Source organism: Myotis nattereri (assembly GCF_964212035.1).
Source record: "Myotis nattereri genome assembly, chromosome: 16".
Classification (NCBI taxonomy): Eukaryota; Metazoa; Chordata; class Mammalia; order Chiroptera; family Vespertilionidae; genus Myotis; species Myotis nattereri.
In genome coordinates, this window is record NC_138091.1 from 54203923 (window position 1) to 54220533 (window position 16611).

At 52.8% G+C, this 16611-nt stretch overlaps 1 protein-coding gene across 2 annotated transcripts; it reads left to right on the plus strand.

The window, feature by feature from the left end:
• Positions 1-97: 97 nt before the first annotated feature.
• MFSD11 (major facilitator superfamily domain containing 11) lies at positions 98-15309 on the plus strand. 2 transcript variants are annotated; one of them, XM_081110333.1, is made up of 14 exons: positions 98-558; positions 1057-1112; positions 2682-2789; positions 3634-3713; positions 3816-3912; positions 4635-4693; positions 5172-5316; positions 5985-6025; positions 7560-7625; positions 9078-9203; positions 9696-9870; positions 10682-10817; positions 11542-11698; positions 13407-15309. In XM_081110333.1, the coding sequence occupies exons 1-14, from the start codon at positions 463-465 to the stop codon at positions 14342-14344; spliced, it is 2280 nt and encodes a 759-aa protein (XP_080966459.1). In that variant the 5' UTR covers positions 98-462; the 3' UTR covers positions 14345-15309. The 2 variants fall into 2 exon arrangements, with proteins under 2 accessions (XP_080966459.1, XP_080966460.1); XM_081110334.1 differs by lacking the exon at positions 13407-15309 and having other exon boundaries at positions 104-558; positions 11542-12011.
• The last annotated feature ends 1302 nt before the right edge of the window (positions 15310-16611 follow it).

Consider the following 16611-nt stretch of genomic DNA (forward strand, 5'->3'; position numbering starts at 1 on the left):
CCTGCCAGTCCCGGGCGGCCCGGGACTACATTTCCCAGCGGGCTGAGCGGCCGGCGCCACGGCTGCGGTCAGGTGACCGGGTCGCCTGACCTCCACTGAGTCAGGGCCCGGCGGGCGGGCGGGCGGGCGGGGCCGAGCCGGCTCTGCTGCTCGTCCTTGGCTCCTAATCCCCCGGCGGGCCCCTCCACCGGGGCGACAGCCTTCTTGGCGCTTCGCCGGGTGTTGGGCTCTTCCCTCCTCGCGTCGCGCCCTAGGAATGTCCTAACGGTGCCCGGGGAGAGCTTCACCCTACGCCCGGGACTCGGATGCGCGAACTGGAAGGGGACCGCCTGGCTGCCTTGCTCCGGACCTGCCTCCTCTGACCGCCTCTCCGTCCCCCAGGCGTGGCAGTGGGTTCGCCCCGAGGACAGCTGACTGCCCTGGGCCGCTGCCGCGGCGGACCTCCGGCAGGGTGGAGCCAAAATGTCCCCGGAATCTAAAAAGCTTTTCAACATCGTCGTTTTAGGAGTTGCCTTTATGTTTATGTTCACCGCCTTTCAAACTTGTGGAAATGTGGCGGTGAGTTGGGGTCTGCGGTCCCTCCTTTGAACAAGTGCCTCCTAGAAATGACGATACGCGTTCATCGCAGCTGAGCGCGCGCTTAAACCGCGCCTGTCATTTTCTCGGCCTTCCTCCTTGTTTCTTAACGATTAGGATTGGTTTCATGCATCAGACATTTCTCCCGAACATATGGGGATGGGCAGCATGGCCGTTGGTTTCTCTGGTTTGACTTGGGTGTGTCTGTTGACCTGTTTATTGTACTTGTCTGTGTTCAGGTCTGCATCGTGCGTGGAGAGTTCAGGCATGGTGCCCGCAGGTCCCCTCCCCCGCCCCTGCGCTTCCCTGCCGTTGGTTTATCTGCTGTTCTGTAATCCTTTTTCTTCTCTCAGTCACTTTCAGTGCTCAGTATTGAGCATCTCCCATTTTTACTTTTATTCCCAGTACTCGGAGACTTTCCAGGGGAGAGCGGGGTTGCAAAAACGTTCGTTTTGTTCATTAGTTTTGTCTTCCACACAGCAAACTGTCATCAGGAGTTTAAACAGCACCGACTTCCACGGCAGTGGCTACACCAGGTATGGTTCTGTGCCAGGGGTTTTACGTCACACGTCCCGGGGGGCGGGGGGCTGCTTAAATCCACATCAAAACCACGGGCCCTAAGTACCGTGAGTGAGTGAGTAGTGACTGCGTTTTTCTTCCCTGGATCTAGACTTTTGGGAGAACATCTTGAACAGAGGTGATGAGTTCAGGTTTCCTGTAGGATTAGACACCAGGTTTGAACTCCTGGCTTCCTGGCTGAATTGCTGCATTGTCTTAGGCAAGTTGCTTGGCGGAGTCGGGTTTCCTGGCTCAGCCAACGCCTGCGAAGTGCTTGGCGCAGGACCTGGCATTTAATGGGCACTCCAGTCTTGTCGTGTTACATCTTCCCCGTCTGACAGCAGAGGCCGTTTTATAGGACTCTTGAAACACTTGGTCTTCCTGCTTTTGCAATTTCGTGAGGACGCATAGGCTGTCATCAGGAGCTTTTAGGTTTTTATGAAGGCGTTGAGGCCCAGTTTTGCACTCGGTGAAAATGAAGTGGAAAGACCTGCATAAGTCCCCAGTACACTGTGCCTGGAGCTGGGAACGTAACATGTGCATGTAGCACACACAGGTTTCCTCATTTCTCCATCCTTAGGTATCAGGTTGTGGCCAATACCAGTCTTGAGGGGCGTCTCGCCCCACCCCCACCCCGTCTTATTTGGTTGTCACCTATCCTAAGCCTGACCTTGTATACGACATATGAGAGGAAAGGGATATTTCCGCCCATTTTTTCTAAAGGATTCCCACAACGTTTTGTAGTGCTTTGTATTCACGCGTTTTCTACAGAACAAGGGAAAGGACATTTGATAGTTGAGAGATTCATAAAAGCCAAAGGATAATTTACTGTGGGTTTATAAGTAGTAAATAAATTCAGGGCCTTTGAAATGGTTTTAGTCACACTTTGTCCCAAGATATGCGTACTAGGTAAGGCTGGGTCTCTGGTAGCTGAACAGTGTTCAATGAGACCGTTAGGTTGAGCTACATGGACTCTGGCTTAAGGACTCGGCCTGTTATTTATAGCAGCGAGGTCACACGCACTTGCCAGGAGTTGTAGGCTGAGTCTGCAGAGCAGACCGGTTGACTGGGGCCTCGGGAGTCACATGACCAGGTACGGGATCTGGCCCACCCCGCCCCCCATCACCAGGCACCCAGGCGGACGCTGGGCAGGTCACTTAGCCCTTCTATGCTTCGGTTTTCTTCTCTGTAAAATGAGGACGTTAGCGATACCTTCTTCCCAGAGCTGTTAGGATTGAGAGCAAAAACATGTAGAAGGTACTTGGCCTAGTGCCTGTTCCATGTGATGTGTTCGCTGTTGCTATAATTTACCAGGACATCGAAAACCATATCGTCCAGGGCACACTTACTCAAAGGAACATCGGATGAGACTTCAGTATTTTGTGCACGTGCAAACTTTAATATGGCCTTCAGTTTAAGGATATACTTGTACACGCCGCCTATAGGATAGAAATGTTTATTGCAAAACGTCTGTAGACTAAGTAAACTTGAAAAGTGAACTTTAAGACAGCTTGGCCTTGTTTTGTTTTTGTGTGTTCTGTGTCCAGCATGGCGATTATTTATGGCGTGTTCTCCGCTTCCAATTTGATCACACCATCCGTGGTTGCCATCGTAGGACCTCAACTCTCCATGTTCGCTAGTGGATTGTTTTACAGGTGAGTCAGGCACTTTTCTTCCTTTCATTTTACTGAGAACACCTTCAGCGTCCCTCAGGCACATAGCGAACTTGTAACAGGAACCTGCGGCTGCGGATTGAATAGAGTAGATGAAGACGATGTTTTAGGGATTTGGCTGTCTTCTTTGTGCCCAGGGATACCACATTGTTTTAATGTGATTGGTCATGTGTGTACTTGCTTTTGTTTTACTCTTAATGAAAATAGCATTCAAAAATCTCTTTCCACAAGAGTGGAAAAGAATTCCCTGTGAAATAAGCTTATTTGATATCAAGTTGATTAACAGGAATTTAAATGAAAGAACCAAACTTTCCTGTGGGCTGTGGTGCTACATTCCCATCATGGGCTACGCAGTTGGCAAAAACCAACTGCACACCATCATTCAGGGTCTGATTTTACACATTTGAGCCAGTAAATTAAGAAATGAGTAGGTCACATCTGTCCCTTTTTATTGTTTTGTTTTCAGCACTGGAGGAGTCCTTTACAGGTTGAATTTAATTTTTTTAACTATGTTTTTATTGATTTCTAGAGAGGAAAGGAGAGGGAGTGAGAGAGAGAAACATCAATGATGAGAAAGAATCATTGATCGGCTGCCCTCTGCACGCCCCCCACTGGGGATGGAGCCCGTCACCCTAGGCCTGTGCCCTGACCAGGAATCGAACCCGTGACCTCCTGGTTCATAGGTTGACGCTCAACCACTGAGCCACGCCAGCCGGGCTACCAGTTGCATTTTAAAAGAGGACCCTCAGAACTGACTCCTAGAAGGCACAATGGCGTCCGGTGTCAGGTGTGGTTTGACGTAATCCGTTGACCTGTTATATTTTAGCATGTACATTGCCGTTTTTATCCAGCCTTTCACGTGGTCCTTCTACACAGCCTCTGCTTTCCTCGGCGTGGCAGCTGCGGGTGAGCATTGGGGTGTCTGTCTTCCTCGTGTCCCGGGGCTCACCTGAGGGTAGCATTGAAGCCGCGTGGTTTCACGCCGGTAACCGTTTGGCTTTATTGTAGTGCTGTGGACGGCCCAGGGGAACTGCCTGACCATCAATTCCGATGAGCACACTATTGGGAGGAACAGTGGCATCTTCTGGGCGCTCTTACAGTCTAGGTAACGATCCTTCCGAGCTCAGCCTTCCCTGGCATTTCTCGTCACATAGTTTGAGGGCTTTGTTGTGTCGAAAACGCAGATTTTCCCACGTTGTATGGCTTAAGTTCCTAGCTGCACACGGGTGAAAAAAGTTTATAGAATTACTCCAAATGCATTGGAAGTCTTGGTTAGTAAATAGAAACTGATATTAACCCTAACATGTTTAGCGTTGGCTATCCTTCAGGGACTATGGGGATCTTACTTAACTTTAATAAACCTCATGAGATAACACACCGGTGAGAAAACAGGCTGCAAAGTTAAGTAACTGATCTGGTTGAAACCATCATTCTCTGGACTCCAAAGGCCACGTCCTTCCGACCAAGCTACACTGGCAGGTAGCTCTTAACAAAGACATATTTAAATTCAGAAGTCAGACTGAGTCGCGTCCGGAGTGCCAACAAGCAATCACATGCCTTCGTGTGAGTCAGGACCTCTCGGAGGCGGTGCTGAGTCAGGTGCCGGCCCGTGGAGCGGGGCCCAGTCCATCTGGGTCAGTTGAGTTTTTCAGAGTCAGGGTGGGGTGGACGCTTTCAGAGGATCTAGGGCAGGTAGATGCTTTTACAATTATGGACGCTTTCTGCTTTCTCTCTCTTTAACAAGTAATGGGAACATGGTTTAAAAGGCTAGACATATGAAAATAATTTTCCAACATTCTTTCCTTCCTTTTTTTTTTTTAACCCCAGCTTGTTCTTTGGAAACCTCTACATATATTTTGCTTGGCAAGGGAAAACTCAAATATCAGGTTGGTTTTACTCATTTTGCTTTATTCAGATATGTGCAAAACATCATGGCCGTTTCACAAAATTACCCAGGGCTGCTTTGTTCAAAATTGTTCTGATGGACCGTGGTACCTGAGGCCTCTCAGACTTTAGCTTTCGGTGACTTTTTCCCGGGGATTATGTTATTACGCTGGGACTAGAGCTAACGGCTGCGAGTGGCATCTGCAGGTGTGGGAGGGGGTTATGCTGTGAGTGACCATATGCGTCAGTTGTCAGACTTTTGAATTCTTAATTGTTTTGTCTATCTGCTTCTTTGATTCAAAGGATCCGATTAAGTTCTTGTACTTTTTTTTTTTTTGCTTATTAGTATTTCTGTAACTGAAAAAGCAAAGGTGGAGATGCCCGTGTTACTGATGCAGTAAAGTACAAGTTGAATGCGGAAGTGTCTCGATGGTTAGAAACAGGCCCGAGACGTCTGCTTTCTTCTCCTCCTTCCCCCAGAAAGTGACCGGAGGACAGTGTTCATCGCCCTGACGGTGATCAGCCTGCTGGGGACCGTTCTCTTCTTCCTCATTCGGAAGCCAGAATCCGAGAACATCCTGGGAGAAGATGAGTTTTCCGATGACCAGGACCTGGAAGTCAGCGGGTAAGACGTCGGGCACGTGCCTCTCCACTTGAACGCACATTTTGAGTCGATCTAGTCTAGAGGCTACCAGCCTTCTTACAGCCCCACTGACACCCGATGCCGGGCAGGCAGGAGGGGAACGTTTTAAAGCAAGTACCGGAGGGAGGAGCGCTCGGGTGGGAGGTGGCGTTGCCGCACCCCGTGCCTACAGGGCCTGGGGCTGATTTCAGAATTCTTGTACTACACCTGGCCCGCATTTTTTATTGTTTTTGGCCCACATTTTTAATCAACCAATTACTGCACCCAACCGTGAACCCAAATGGCGGGAGGTGTTGCTTTTGAAGCGTTTTAACGCTGAAGAACTTACTCTTTAACAGTGGGGGTGGCGGGAAATTGAGCTAGCACACATGGTTTTCACGGGGTGAAAATAGCAGGCTGAGCTGTCACGTCTGAAAAACTCAGGACGGTGTTCAGCGCATCGGGCATGAAAGAATTCTGTTCCTGGTCAGTACCATAAAGCGCCACCGGGTGGCGCCAGGCCAGCTGCTGGGCAAGGCCAGCCTCCTGGAGCGGGGAGCACTGGGGCGCTGAGTCCTGGCCCTTACCAGCTTCAGTGGAAAGGTCTCTTTTGTTCTCTTTTCAGTTTTCAGGGGATAAAACTCTTATTTCCTTTCTTTCTGTTTTCCCAGGTCTTCCCGGAGCAACCTGACCAAGGCCGTGGATGCGTTCAGTAAGTGTTTTCTGTGGCTGAAGTACGAGAACTGATTGTTTAGGAACCACGGCAGCGCGTGCCTCTCCCTCTCCCGTGGTAGCTGGGTGACGGTACCCGGTGTTTTCATGCTTCTGGGGCTGCCGCTCTGAAGGCATGAGGCTTCTCCGTAAACACCTCTGGGACGGTGTGTGTGTGTGTGTGTGTGTGTGAAGGATGGCGGGGATCCCACAACCTCGCCCGAGCGGGGGTGTGAGGGAGGCGCGGGGGGTGGGGGCGGCAGGGAACCCGGGAATTGGGGGTTTACGGGAGAAAGTGAGGACACGGGCCATCTCTCCAGGCATCCCTCGCCTCTCAGAGCGGGGCCGGAGCGCCGGGGACCGAGGTTCGTAAGGACGGCCGCTCGCATCTGTCTGGCTCTTCCTGGCTAACCCTCGTGTTTCATTTTATTCTCACAATCCCGAGGCTTGTGTAACATGTATGATACGACCTGGAGATGTGACCCATCCTTATCTCCGTTTAATAGAAGAGAAAACGGAGAGTCTCGGGTTCGATTCCTGGTCAATGGCATGTGCCTGGATTGCAGGTTTTGATCCCCCGCCCCGGTCAGGGCGTGTGGGAGGCAACCAGTCGATGTGTTTCTCTCACATTGATGTATCCCTCCCTCTCTCCCTTCCACTGTCCCTTAAAAAAAAATCCTCAGGTGAGGATTAACAACAAAAATACAGTTTTTAGAAATGCATTTTCCATTGTATATTTTAATTTGAGCAGCATGAAAACAAACATTAAAGCGAGTGTAAGCAAGTGCGGAGCTGAAGTTTACCCTCAGATCTGAGTGAGCAGCTCAGGAAGTGTGTTCGGCGGCCGCGTGGTCAGCAGGTCCCGGTGATTCCCATCTGAGTCAGCCTTAAAGCTGCTCCGGACGCTAATTCCTTCGGGAAGCGAGCACTTTGCCAGCTGACTCCCTTAAAGGCCTGGCCTTTCAACACGACTGTTAGAATGTTCTGTTGTTTGTTTGATTCCATTTTCTCCATTTCATGTTCTTTTTTAATTAGAGCTGGAGAATGCATTGGGGAAAACACGACAGTTGAAATGAGCATTTTTTTTATAGAGCAAATAGTTCATCCCTTAAGCTTTTTGTTGTTGTTGTTAGTCCTCACTGGATATTTTTTGCATTGATATTTCAGAGAGTGGGGGGGAGACAGAGAGAGAGAGACATTGATGTGAAAAAGACACATTGATTGGTTGCCTCCCCCTCACGTGCCCGACTGGGGCCAGGGATGGAGCCTGCAAGAGGTACGTGCCCTCGACTGGAATTGAACCGGCAACCCTTCAGTCCCAGGGCCAGTGCTCTAACCACTGAGCAACCAACCGGCCAGGGCCAGCCCTTAAGCATTTCAGTCTGAAATGTGGATCACGGAGCTCTGCCCCAGTGTATTTGTTCCCTGGTATTATTGACCAAGGGGTGTTTCGGTGAACAGATGTTTTAGAATGTTTGTTCGATTAGTTGAAATTAAGTTCCAGATTCTTTTCTTTTTTTTTTTTTTTTTTACAGAAAAGTCTCTTAAATTGTGTGTCACCAAGGAGATGCTCCTTCTCAGCATTACAACCGCCTATACAGGTGAGTGCTTATCAGGGAGTAAGTGCCTTGGTTTTGGTTTGTTTTCTGTTGCCGACTAATAACAGCCACCACCAGGCCATGCTTTCTCACAGTTCTGCGCACTGCCTGGGCTCAGCGGAGGGGTGCTGGTGATGGTCCCAGTGGGGCTCTCTTGTGGGTGCTGTTAGAGGGCAGCTGGGCTAGAACATTCCAGATGGTTTCATTTGCTTTCGGAAGGGTCAGATCCAGGCTGGGTCTCTGCCTCTCCAGGTGTGCCTGGCCAGCTGCAGGACCTCCCACATGGCCCCCTCCTTCCCTCCATGCAGGATGCCAGGTTTCTTAGTGGCACGGGCTCCAAAAGGGGCAGAAGGAGAAAGGACCAGACCCTGAAGCTAGCCTGGCCCCTGCCAGCGTCACCTCCACAGCACACAGGGCCAGCCACGTGCAGTGTGGATGGTTCTACACGCGGGCTTGTATCCGGGGCACAGGTCATCCCAAGCAGTGATTGTAGGGCAGAGTGGACACTATAGGAAACAACAGAGTAAACCTTTGTGGTTTTGTATGGATTAAGGTCATTCCTTTTTTTTTCTTAATATGATTTTTTATTGATTACAGGGAGAGGGAGAGAGGGATAGAAACATCATTGATGAGAGAGAATCATTGATCAGCTGCCTCCTGCAGGTCCCACACTGGGTATCAAACCCACAACCCGGGCAGGTGCCCTGACTGGGAAGCTAACTGTGATCTGGTTCATAGGTCAGTGCTCAACCTCTGAGCCACGCCCGCTGGGCATTAAGAGAATTTGTAATGAAAAGGAATGAATCTGGTGGCTAACTGCTGGTCACGTAATGTGATAATGGGTGGAGTGCTCTTACGTCTTAAGAATGACAGGAAACTTATTTCCTCTTAAAAGGGCTGGAATGCACCAATTGTTACTTTTGCCCTTAATCTGCCTCATGGGTATAAATACCTTTTTAGGAGAAAAAGTAAACATCTTTAAAATTCAGTTAAGGTTTGTATCTTTGAGGAATCAGGTCTTCGGCTGATCTGCCCTAATTTTTACCCTTTTCACAGTTTCCTGGGGAAAAGGATGTAATTAAAAGGTTATTGTGCAATAGCACCTACTAGTTTTCCAAATGTATCACCTGTTCCTTGGGAGGCTGTTACATAGTGTGTGAGTTCTGTCCTCTACCCCCCCGCCCCCATGCACACGCCGTGACCGTTCTGAACATAAGCCCGTCTTTGCTCCTCTGAGTTGTATATTTTTATCTGAAATATGTGCCATCTGCCGTCATGGGGCCAATTCCATTTCATCATGAACGTGCTCTCTGCTTGGGAGGAACGTTTCAGGCTGAACGAGTTTTTGTGGCTTGTGTGTGTTTGGTATGTGCACGGCTCAGACACTCCTAGGCACGGAGGAAGCTGGGGAGGGGCAGGTGTGAGTGTGTAACTTAAACCCGATTGTTCTGGAAGGTCTGGAGCTGACGTTCTTCTCCGGGGTGTATGGGACCTGCATCGGCGCCGTCAATAAGTTCGGAGCAGAAGAGAAGAGCCTCATCGGGCTTTCCGGCATCTTCATCGGCATCGGGGAAATCCTCGGTCAGTGAGGAAAAAAGTTTTGCGTGAAATCTGTTAAGTTATAGTTGAAATTTTAAGTGTACTTTGCCTCCCTCTGTTCTTGAATTTCTATTTCCCTGTTTATTTTTCCCCAAATGGGCAGGTCTTTGTTTTTTTTATTATCACTGTTGTAAGGTAACTAAGTTACGAGACATTTGCCAGATAATTCAGAGACAAACCCGTAAATAGGAAAACACAGGGTCTCTGGAGATGCTCAGTGAGGTGTCTGGGAATCCCCGACTTTCTTGTTCTCTGTCTGACGCCAGCTGGGGTCCCCCCTGCGCCCCCACCGGTTCTGATAGTCCCCAGGGTCAAGGGCGTCGGCCCTGACCTCAGACCCAGGAGGAAGCCCTGGTCCCCAGTCTGCCCGCACTGCTCACTGGATTTCATTTCTTTCTTTCTTTTTCAGATCATTATTTTGATTTCTTAACCTGATCTTGGGTCATTCTGTTCTCGGTTTCATTGACTTTATAGGTGGGAGCCTCTTCGGCCTCCTGAGCAAGAATAATCGTTTCGGGAGAAACCCGGTTGTGCTGCTGGGCACCCTGGTGCACTTTGTAGCTTTTTACTTAATATTCCTCAACATGCCTGGGGACGCCCCGATCGCCCCCCTGGAGGGGACCGACAGCAGCGCTTACATCAAATCCAGGTGAGGCCACCTGCTTTCCCAGCAGTCGGGGTGGGGGGGGGGGGGTAGATGGGGAGGTCTTCACAGCGGGGCAGGTAACCCTCCTCTATAATGTGTTTATGGAGCCAGCATGAGTTTAGGTGGAAATCCGTAGAGAACCAGTTATTTCTGTAGTCCGTGCTAATCTTTTCCCACCAAGTCTGCTCGATCTGTGAAGAAGCACGGGGGCGGGCATCGGTGTGAATGTTGTGCCTCCGCTTTCTGAGCAGTGAAATCGCTGGAAGTGAATGTTGTGCCTCCGCTTTCTGAGCAGTGAAATCGCTGGAAGTGAATGTTGTGCCTCCGCTTTCTGAGCAGTGAAATCGCTGGAAGTGAATGTTGTGCCTCCGCTTTCTGAGCAGTGAAATCGCTGGAAGTGAATGTTGTGCCTCCGCTTTCTGAGCAGTGAAATCGCTGGAAGTGAATGTTGTGCCTCCGCTTTCTGAGCAGTGAAATCGCTGGAAGTGAGGGCCCGGGGGAAGCACAGCGAGGAGCAGGGCGTGGCCGGGCAGCTGGGCAGGGCGCCGGTCCTTCACCGGCATTTTGTCCAGAGCCACAGCCTCAGGGCGGTCCTGCGGCAAACGCGTGGCCGCCAGAGTTCGCTGGGCTGCGGACATGAGTGCTCTGGAGCAGGAACTCTTCCTTTGAAAACTCCAGGATTCACTCACTCTCGTTTCACGGTGTTGGAAGCTTGGGAGGGACAATGCTTTTGTGGGTGAGCTGCTTCCACCTTTGAAATGGCTCTCGCAGATATTGTGGGTGCTCGTTCTGAATTAATGTTTCTTCTACTCAGCAAGGAAGTGGCCATCTTCTGCAGCTTCCTGCTGGGCCTGGGAGACAGCTGCTTCAACACGCAGCTGCTCAGCATGCTGGGCTTCCTCTACGCCGAGGACAGCGCCCCCGCCTTCGCCGTCTTTAAATTTGTCCAGGTACCGCGGCTGCAGGTCGGGCAGCCTTTGTTTTAGTGCTTTAACTGTTTTCTTTTTTTTTAATATGTATTTATTGATTTCAAAGAGGAAGGGAGCGGGAGAGAAATAGAAACGTCAGTTAGGAGAATCATTGATCGGCTGCCTCCTGCACACCCCCTACTGGGGGTCCAGCCGGAAACCCCTGGCAAGTGCCCTTGACCGGGAATTAAACCGTGACCTCCTGGTTCATAGGTCAACGCTCAGCCACGGAGCCACGCCGGCCGGGCTAACTTTGTTTCTTATAATGTGTCTCTGACGAGCAGTGGGGACATCTGCTAACGGGGTTTGTGAGTAGAATTAGGAAGCAATGCCCAGAGTGTGACCCTCCTGCCCCACTCATGTGAGAGAGCTTATGTTCTGGTCTCTAGTTCAGTTAGAGCCTTCCTTAGACACCTGGATTCATGCGCAGTGTAGACAGTCCTGGCTGGGATGCACATTACTGCTCCAGTTTTCCGCCAATTGCTGTTTTAAAAAACAGAGACTGTAGCTCACTCGATGGTCACCCGCTCTGGACAGGAGTCTCTGGTGCATGTTTGTGAGCGGGTGACGGGCGGAGCCCTGTCGAGAGCACGGAGAGCTCTGCCAGTCTCGGAAAGCCGGGGCCTGCACGTCGGGGGGTGGGGGGGGGCTCGCTGTGAGCTCGGGCCACCGCGTGCATGTTGTGACCCGTCTCCCTTCTTCCTAGTCCATCTGTGCAGCCGTGGCGTTTTTCTACAGTAACTACCTTCTCCTCCACTGGCAACTCCTGCTCATGGTGGTCTTCGGGTTTTTCGGAACCGTGTCCTTCTTCGCGGTGGAGTGGGAAGCCGCCGCCATCGTGGCCCGGGGCTCTGACTACCGAAGTATCTGATCCCGGGAGGCCGTGCGAGGGGGGAGGCCGTGCGAGGGGGGAGGCCGTGCGGGGGGGAGGCTGTGCGAGGGGGGAGGTCGAGCCTCCGCAGCAGCCGGCACAGCCGAAGGACAGCGTGCGGCAGGGCCACCCTCACTCCCACGGGGGCGGTGCTCAGTGTGGGGAAGTGAGAGACGCGGGCCTGCCCGGCCTGCCCGGCCTGCCAGTGCCGGAGTCCGAGGGCACAGACATTCACTCTCCAACGCGAGCGGAATAAGGGAAGCTTGTTCTGTCGATGATGGTTGTTTAAAGATGTTGTTTTTCAATCCGTCTACCGCAAGTTCTTTATAATCATGTTACCAAATGTCCATGTTTTCCTCTCCTTCCTGTTTCCTGGAATGATCTTGCCTCGATGCAAAGCACTAGGCCACATGTCACGTGGAGACTCGCTGGGCCTGGGGGATGTGCCTCTGTGTAGTGATGGGGAGCGTATGCTGCCCCCCATGTGTGTCTGGGACGACATTGTAATAAATGGCAAGATGCCGAAATGGGATCTCATCTTTGAAAGGATTTTGCACTTCCTTCCTCTTTAAACGTTTTGTTGGATACGTTTTCGTACCTCGCAGTTGATAGCGAGGACTGCCTGGTGGCTGGCGCCCACTGGGCGGTGCCTCGTAGGTGAACTGTGCCCCTGGCTGTTCTAGAAAAGCCCTAGTGGGGGGCTTCCCAGGATTCAGGGTTTGTGGGCGTTGGCGGGGCCCCGCTCCCCTGTGAGGAGTGACTGGACACGGGAAGAGCCTCTCCTTAGCTCTCGGAGACCTCGGCTGCCCTGGATTGTCCTGTAGCCCAGCAAGGAGGTGTCTGCAGCCATGGCCACGCTGCCTGCTGTGCCTGGAGCCACACCCTGGGGGGTGGAAGGCCCCGAGGAAGGGAGCCGTGGGGCTCAAAGGCCAACTCTTCCCACGGGGTCTGTCTGACCGAGTTGGGCCTCGGGGACTGTGGCTCCCACGTGCACTCAGACATCGGGATTATCAGTGCGGATGAGAAAGGGCCAGAGCTGGGGAGGCCCGCGTGGCGGCCTTCACACTCAGAGACGTAAACATTCCTGACCACATCCCGGCCGGCAGCATCCTTGACGAAGGTCAACCTTGACCTTTGAAACTGTTGCCTTTGGCATCTGGGACCACATACCTTGGGAGTGACAGGCGTGATCTCTGTTTCCAGACCCTGGAAGGCACGCCTCCCTCCGCACCAGAGCCCGGCACCATGTCCCTGCCTTTACCCCACAGCCCGTCCCGTGCGCGTGAGTGTTCGCGCTCCCCGCCCGCAGCCCCGATGGGCGGAAGTACGTGTCTCCCTTTCACTCTTTTTTTTTTTTTTTTTAAATATATTTTATTGATTTTTTACAGAGAGGAAGGGAGAGGGATAGAGAGTTAGAAACATCGATGAGAGAGAAACATCGATCAGCCGCCTCCTGCACATCTCCTACTGGGGATGTGCCCGAAACCCAGGTACATGCCCTTGACCAGAATCGAACCTGGGACCTTTCAGTCCGCAGGCCGACGCTCTATCCACTGAGCCAAACCGGTTTCGGCTCCCTTTCACTCTTTATCCAAGTCAGAGTTTCCCCGCTTTGCTCTCTCACCCCTTAATCTGCCACCAGTGGATTGCATGTCTCCTCCTCTGCTTCTTTCTTAACTTAAATGCTTCATTGTTTAAAGTGTTGCCCTCCTCTGAGTCTCCGTCTGAAGGAGGCCGCGGCGCTGCCCCGTCTGAAGGAGGCCGCGGCGCTGCCCCGTCTGAAGGAGGCCGCGGCGCTGCCCCGTCTGAAGGAGGCCGCTGCTCTGCCCCGTCTGAAGGAGGCCGCTGCTCTGCCCCGTCTGAAGGAGGCCGCGGCGCTGCCCCGTCTGAAGGAGGCCGCGGCGCTGCCCCGTCTGAAGGAGGCCGCGGCGCTGCCCCGTCTGAAGGAGGCCGCTGCTCTGCCCCGTCTGAAGGAGGCCGCTACACTGCCCCGTCTGAAGGAGGCCGCTGCTCTGCCCCGTCTGAAGGAGGCCGCTGCTCTGCCCCGTCTGAAGGAGGCCGCTGCTCTGCCCCGTCTGAAGGAGGCCGCTGCTCTGCCCCGTCTGAAGGAGGCCGCGGCGCTGCCCCGTCTGAAGGAGGCCGCGGCGCTGCCCCGTCTGAAGGAGGCCGCTGCTCTGCCCCGTCTGAAGGAGGCCGCTACACTGCCCCGTCTGAAGGAGGCCGCGGCGCTGCCCCGTCTGAAGGAGGCCGCGGCGCTGCCCTGTCTGAAGGAGGCCGCGGCGCTGCCCCGTCTGAAGGAGGCTGCTGCACTGCCCTGTCTGAAGGAGGCCGCTGCGCTGCCCCGTCTGAAGGAGGCCACGGCGCTGCCCTGTCTGAAGGAGGCCGCTGCTCTGCCCTGTCTGAAGGAGGCCGCGGCGCTGCCCTGTCTGAAGGAGGCCGCGGCGCTGCCCTGTCTGAAGGAGGCTGCTGCACTGCCCTGTCTGAAGGAGGCCGCAGCGCTGCCCTGTCTGAAGGAGGCTGCTGCACTGCCCTGTCTGAAGGAGGCTGCTGCACTGCCCTGTCTGAAGGAGGCTGCTGCACTGCCCTGTCTGAAGGAGGCCGCGGCGCTGCCGACCGGAGCATTGGCTCCGTCTGCTGAGCTTTTGCTGCCTGGCAGTCGTCGTCACTTTGGTTCCAAACGCTCAGAAATTCCCTGCAGGTCAGACGTGCCTTCCGTCCACGTCGTCATAACATCCCCGGCGCCGGATTCGCTCGAAAGCTTATGTCCGTGTCTGCACCTGCTGACAGCCACGCAGAGGCTCCTCCTGAGACCGGGAAGCCCCACCGGGAAGGAGCGGGACGGGCCGTGGGGATTAGGAACCTGGAGCTGTGACCTGTGAAGGGCACAGGGACCCAGCAAAACCGAGGGTCCGCAGCGCTGCCCCCACAGCCGCCGACGGAGCTGAGGGCGACGCTGGTCCCTGATGCTCGATCACATCTCCCAGTTAAGCTGAGAGTAGGACCACAAGGGAGACGTTGTTCAAGAGAAAACCCCCAGACCCCAAATGGGGTCACTCCAGCTAACAGCCTGTGACCCCAAGCCTGGATTTAATACCTGCCCCACTGCTGATCTCATGGCCTGGGAGTGTCCGCTCAGCACCAATGAGATAGTCGTGTGGGCCCTCTCTGCACCCCCATCGGCAAGAGGCAAGCTGCATGACAAACATGTTGCCATCCCCGCAGCCCCCAAAGATGCCCTGTTCTAAGGATTCTTTCCTTTTGCTAGTTACTCCCCTGCCCCACCCTCTGTCTATAAAGACCTTCCATTTGTTCGACCCCTCGACCCCTTAGCTGATATGATGCTGCCCGGTGCATGAATCGCTTAAAACCAATCAGATCTCCCAATTTACTCGGTTGAATTTTGGTCTTTAACGGCCCCAATTCTGTGTGAACCAAGAAAGAGAAAGAAAAAGCTGATCAGTTTCAGAGACTTCAGATCCAAAAAAAGGCTCATTTGAGCATTTTTTTTAACTTCAATTCATAATCCTCCTTTTCCCTTCCCTTCCTGAAATTGTTTCAGTGTGGATTCATCAGTCTTCCTTATTATATTCTAAGCCTGCTTGACTTTATGTTTTAATTGGTTTATTGCTCTCCATTTTACATTCTAAGAGGATCTTGGGGATCATTGTCACAGGAAGGGAAAGCAAAGCCCTGGGCACAGAGGGAAAGGCAGGTGTGTCTCTCTCTCCTGTGTGCTCACAGGCATTGCAATAAGTGAGGAGCACAGGCTCCCCGTGGGGGCGGGTCAGTCGTCTGCCAGGATGATGCTGTGGGGGAGCCGCGGGGCGGCCGGGCCCACAGCTCCCTGTAAGCCGGCCTGCGGGACACATCTGCTTTGGGTCCAGCCCTTGCTTGGGACAGGATGTCATTGCCTTGGCAGCAGCCGACCCTTTTAAAAAATATGTATGTGTTTATTTATTTCGGAGAAGGAGAGAGAAACAGTGGTGAGAGAATCATTGATCAGCTGCCTTCTGCAGCCCGTAACCCGGCCATGTGCCCTGACCAGGAATTGAACCGTGACCTCCTGGTTTATAGATGGACGCTCCACCAAAGCTGTAGGCTCGATTCCTGGGTTGCTGGGGGCTTGATGCCAGGTAGGGGGCATGCAGGAGGCAGCCAATCCATGTTAGGCTCTTACATCAATGTTTCTCTCCCTTTCCTCTCTCTCTCAAAATCAGCTTAAAAATTTTAAAAAGGAGGAGCTGTATTAGAGATACTTTCATGACTGCCTCCGATAGATTGTCCTAAACAAGTACTTCTCTGCCCTGTTTGTTAGGATGTTACAGGCAGTGGAACTTGGGGCCCCAGGAGGATTCCCCGTGGAGGGGAGTGAGGACACACTGCATCTGTCCATGGAATTGATGGACTTCCGTGCTGGGCCCTTAAGTACTTATCTGTGAACGCAGATGGGCCTGGTTTCACTATCGCGCTCTCCCCAGCCCTGAGGACAGCTGCGGGCTGCTCTGCTCTCTGGCAGGTTAATCCCAGACTTGTAAACAGGCAGCGATTCCCGAGCCAAACCCAGAATAACCTGGGGAACTGTGGGCGTCAGCGCTGACTCATGATGCATGGATGTTGGGATGAAGAGAGCGGAGGGGCCCTGGCCAATTTGGCTCAGTGGATAGAGCCTCGGCCGGCGGCCTGAAGGATCCCCAGTTCGATTCAGATCAAGGGCCCATGCCCAGGTTGTGGGCTCAATCCCCCGTGGGGGGTGTGCAGGAGGCAGCCCATCGATGATTCTCTGTCGTCATTGATGTTTCTCTCTCCCTCTCCCTCTCTGAAATAAATAAAAATATATATACTTAAAAAAAAGGGGAAAGAGAGAGGAGGGCTCACACCCACACGACAAGATGAGCAAGACTGGGG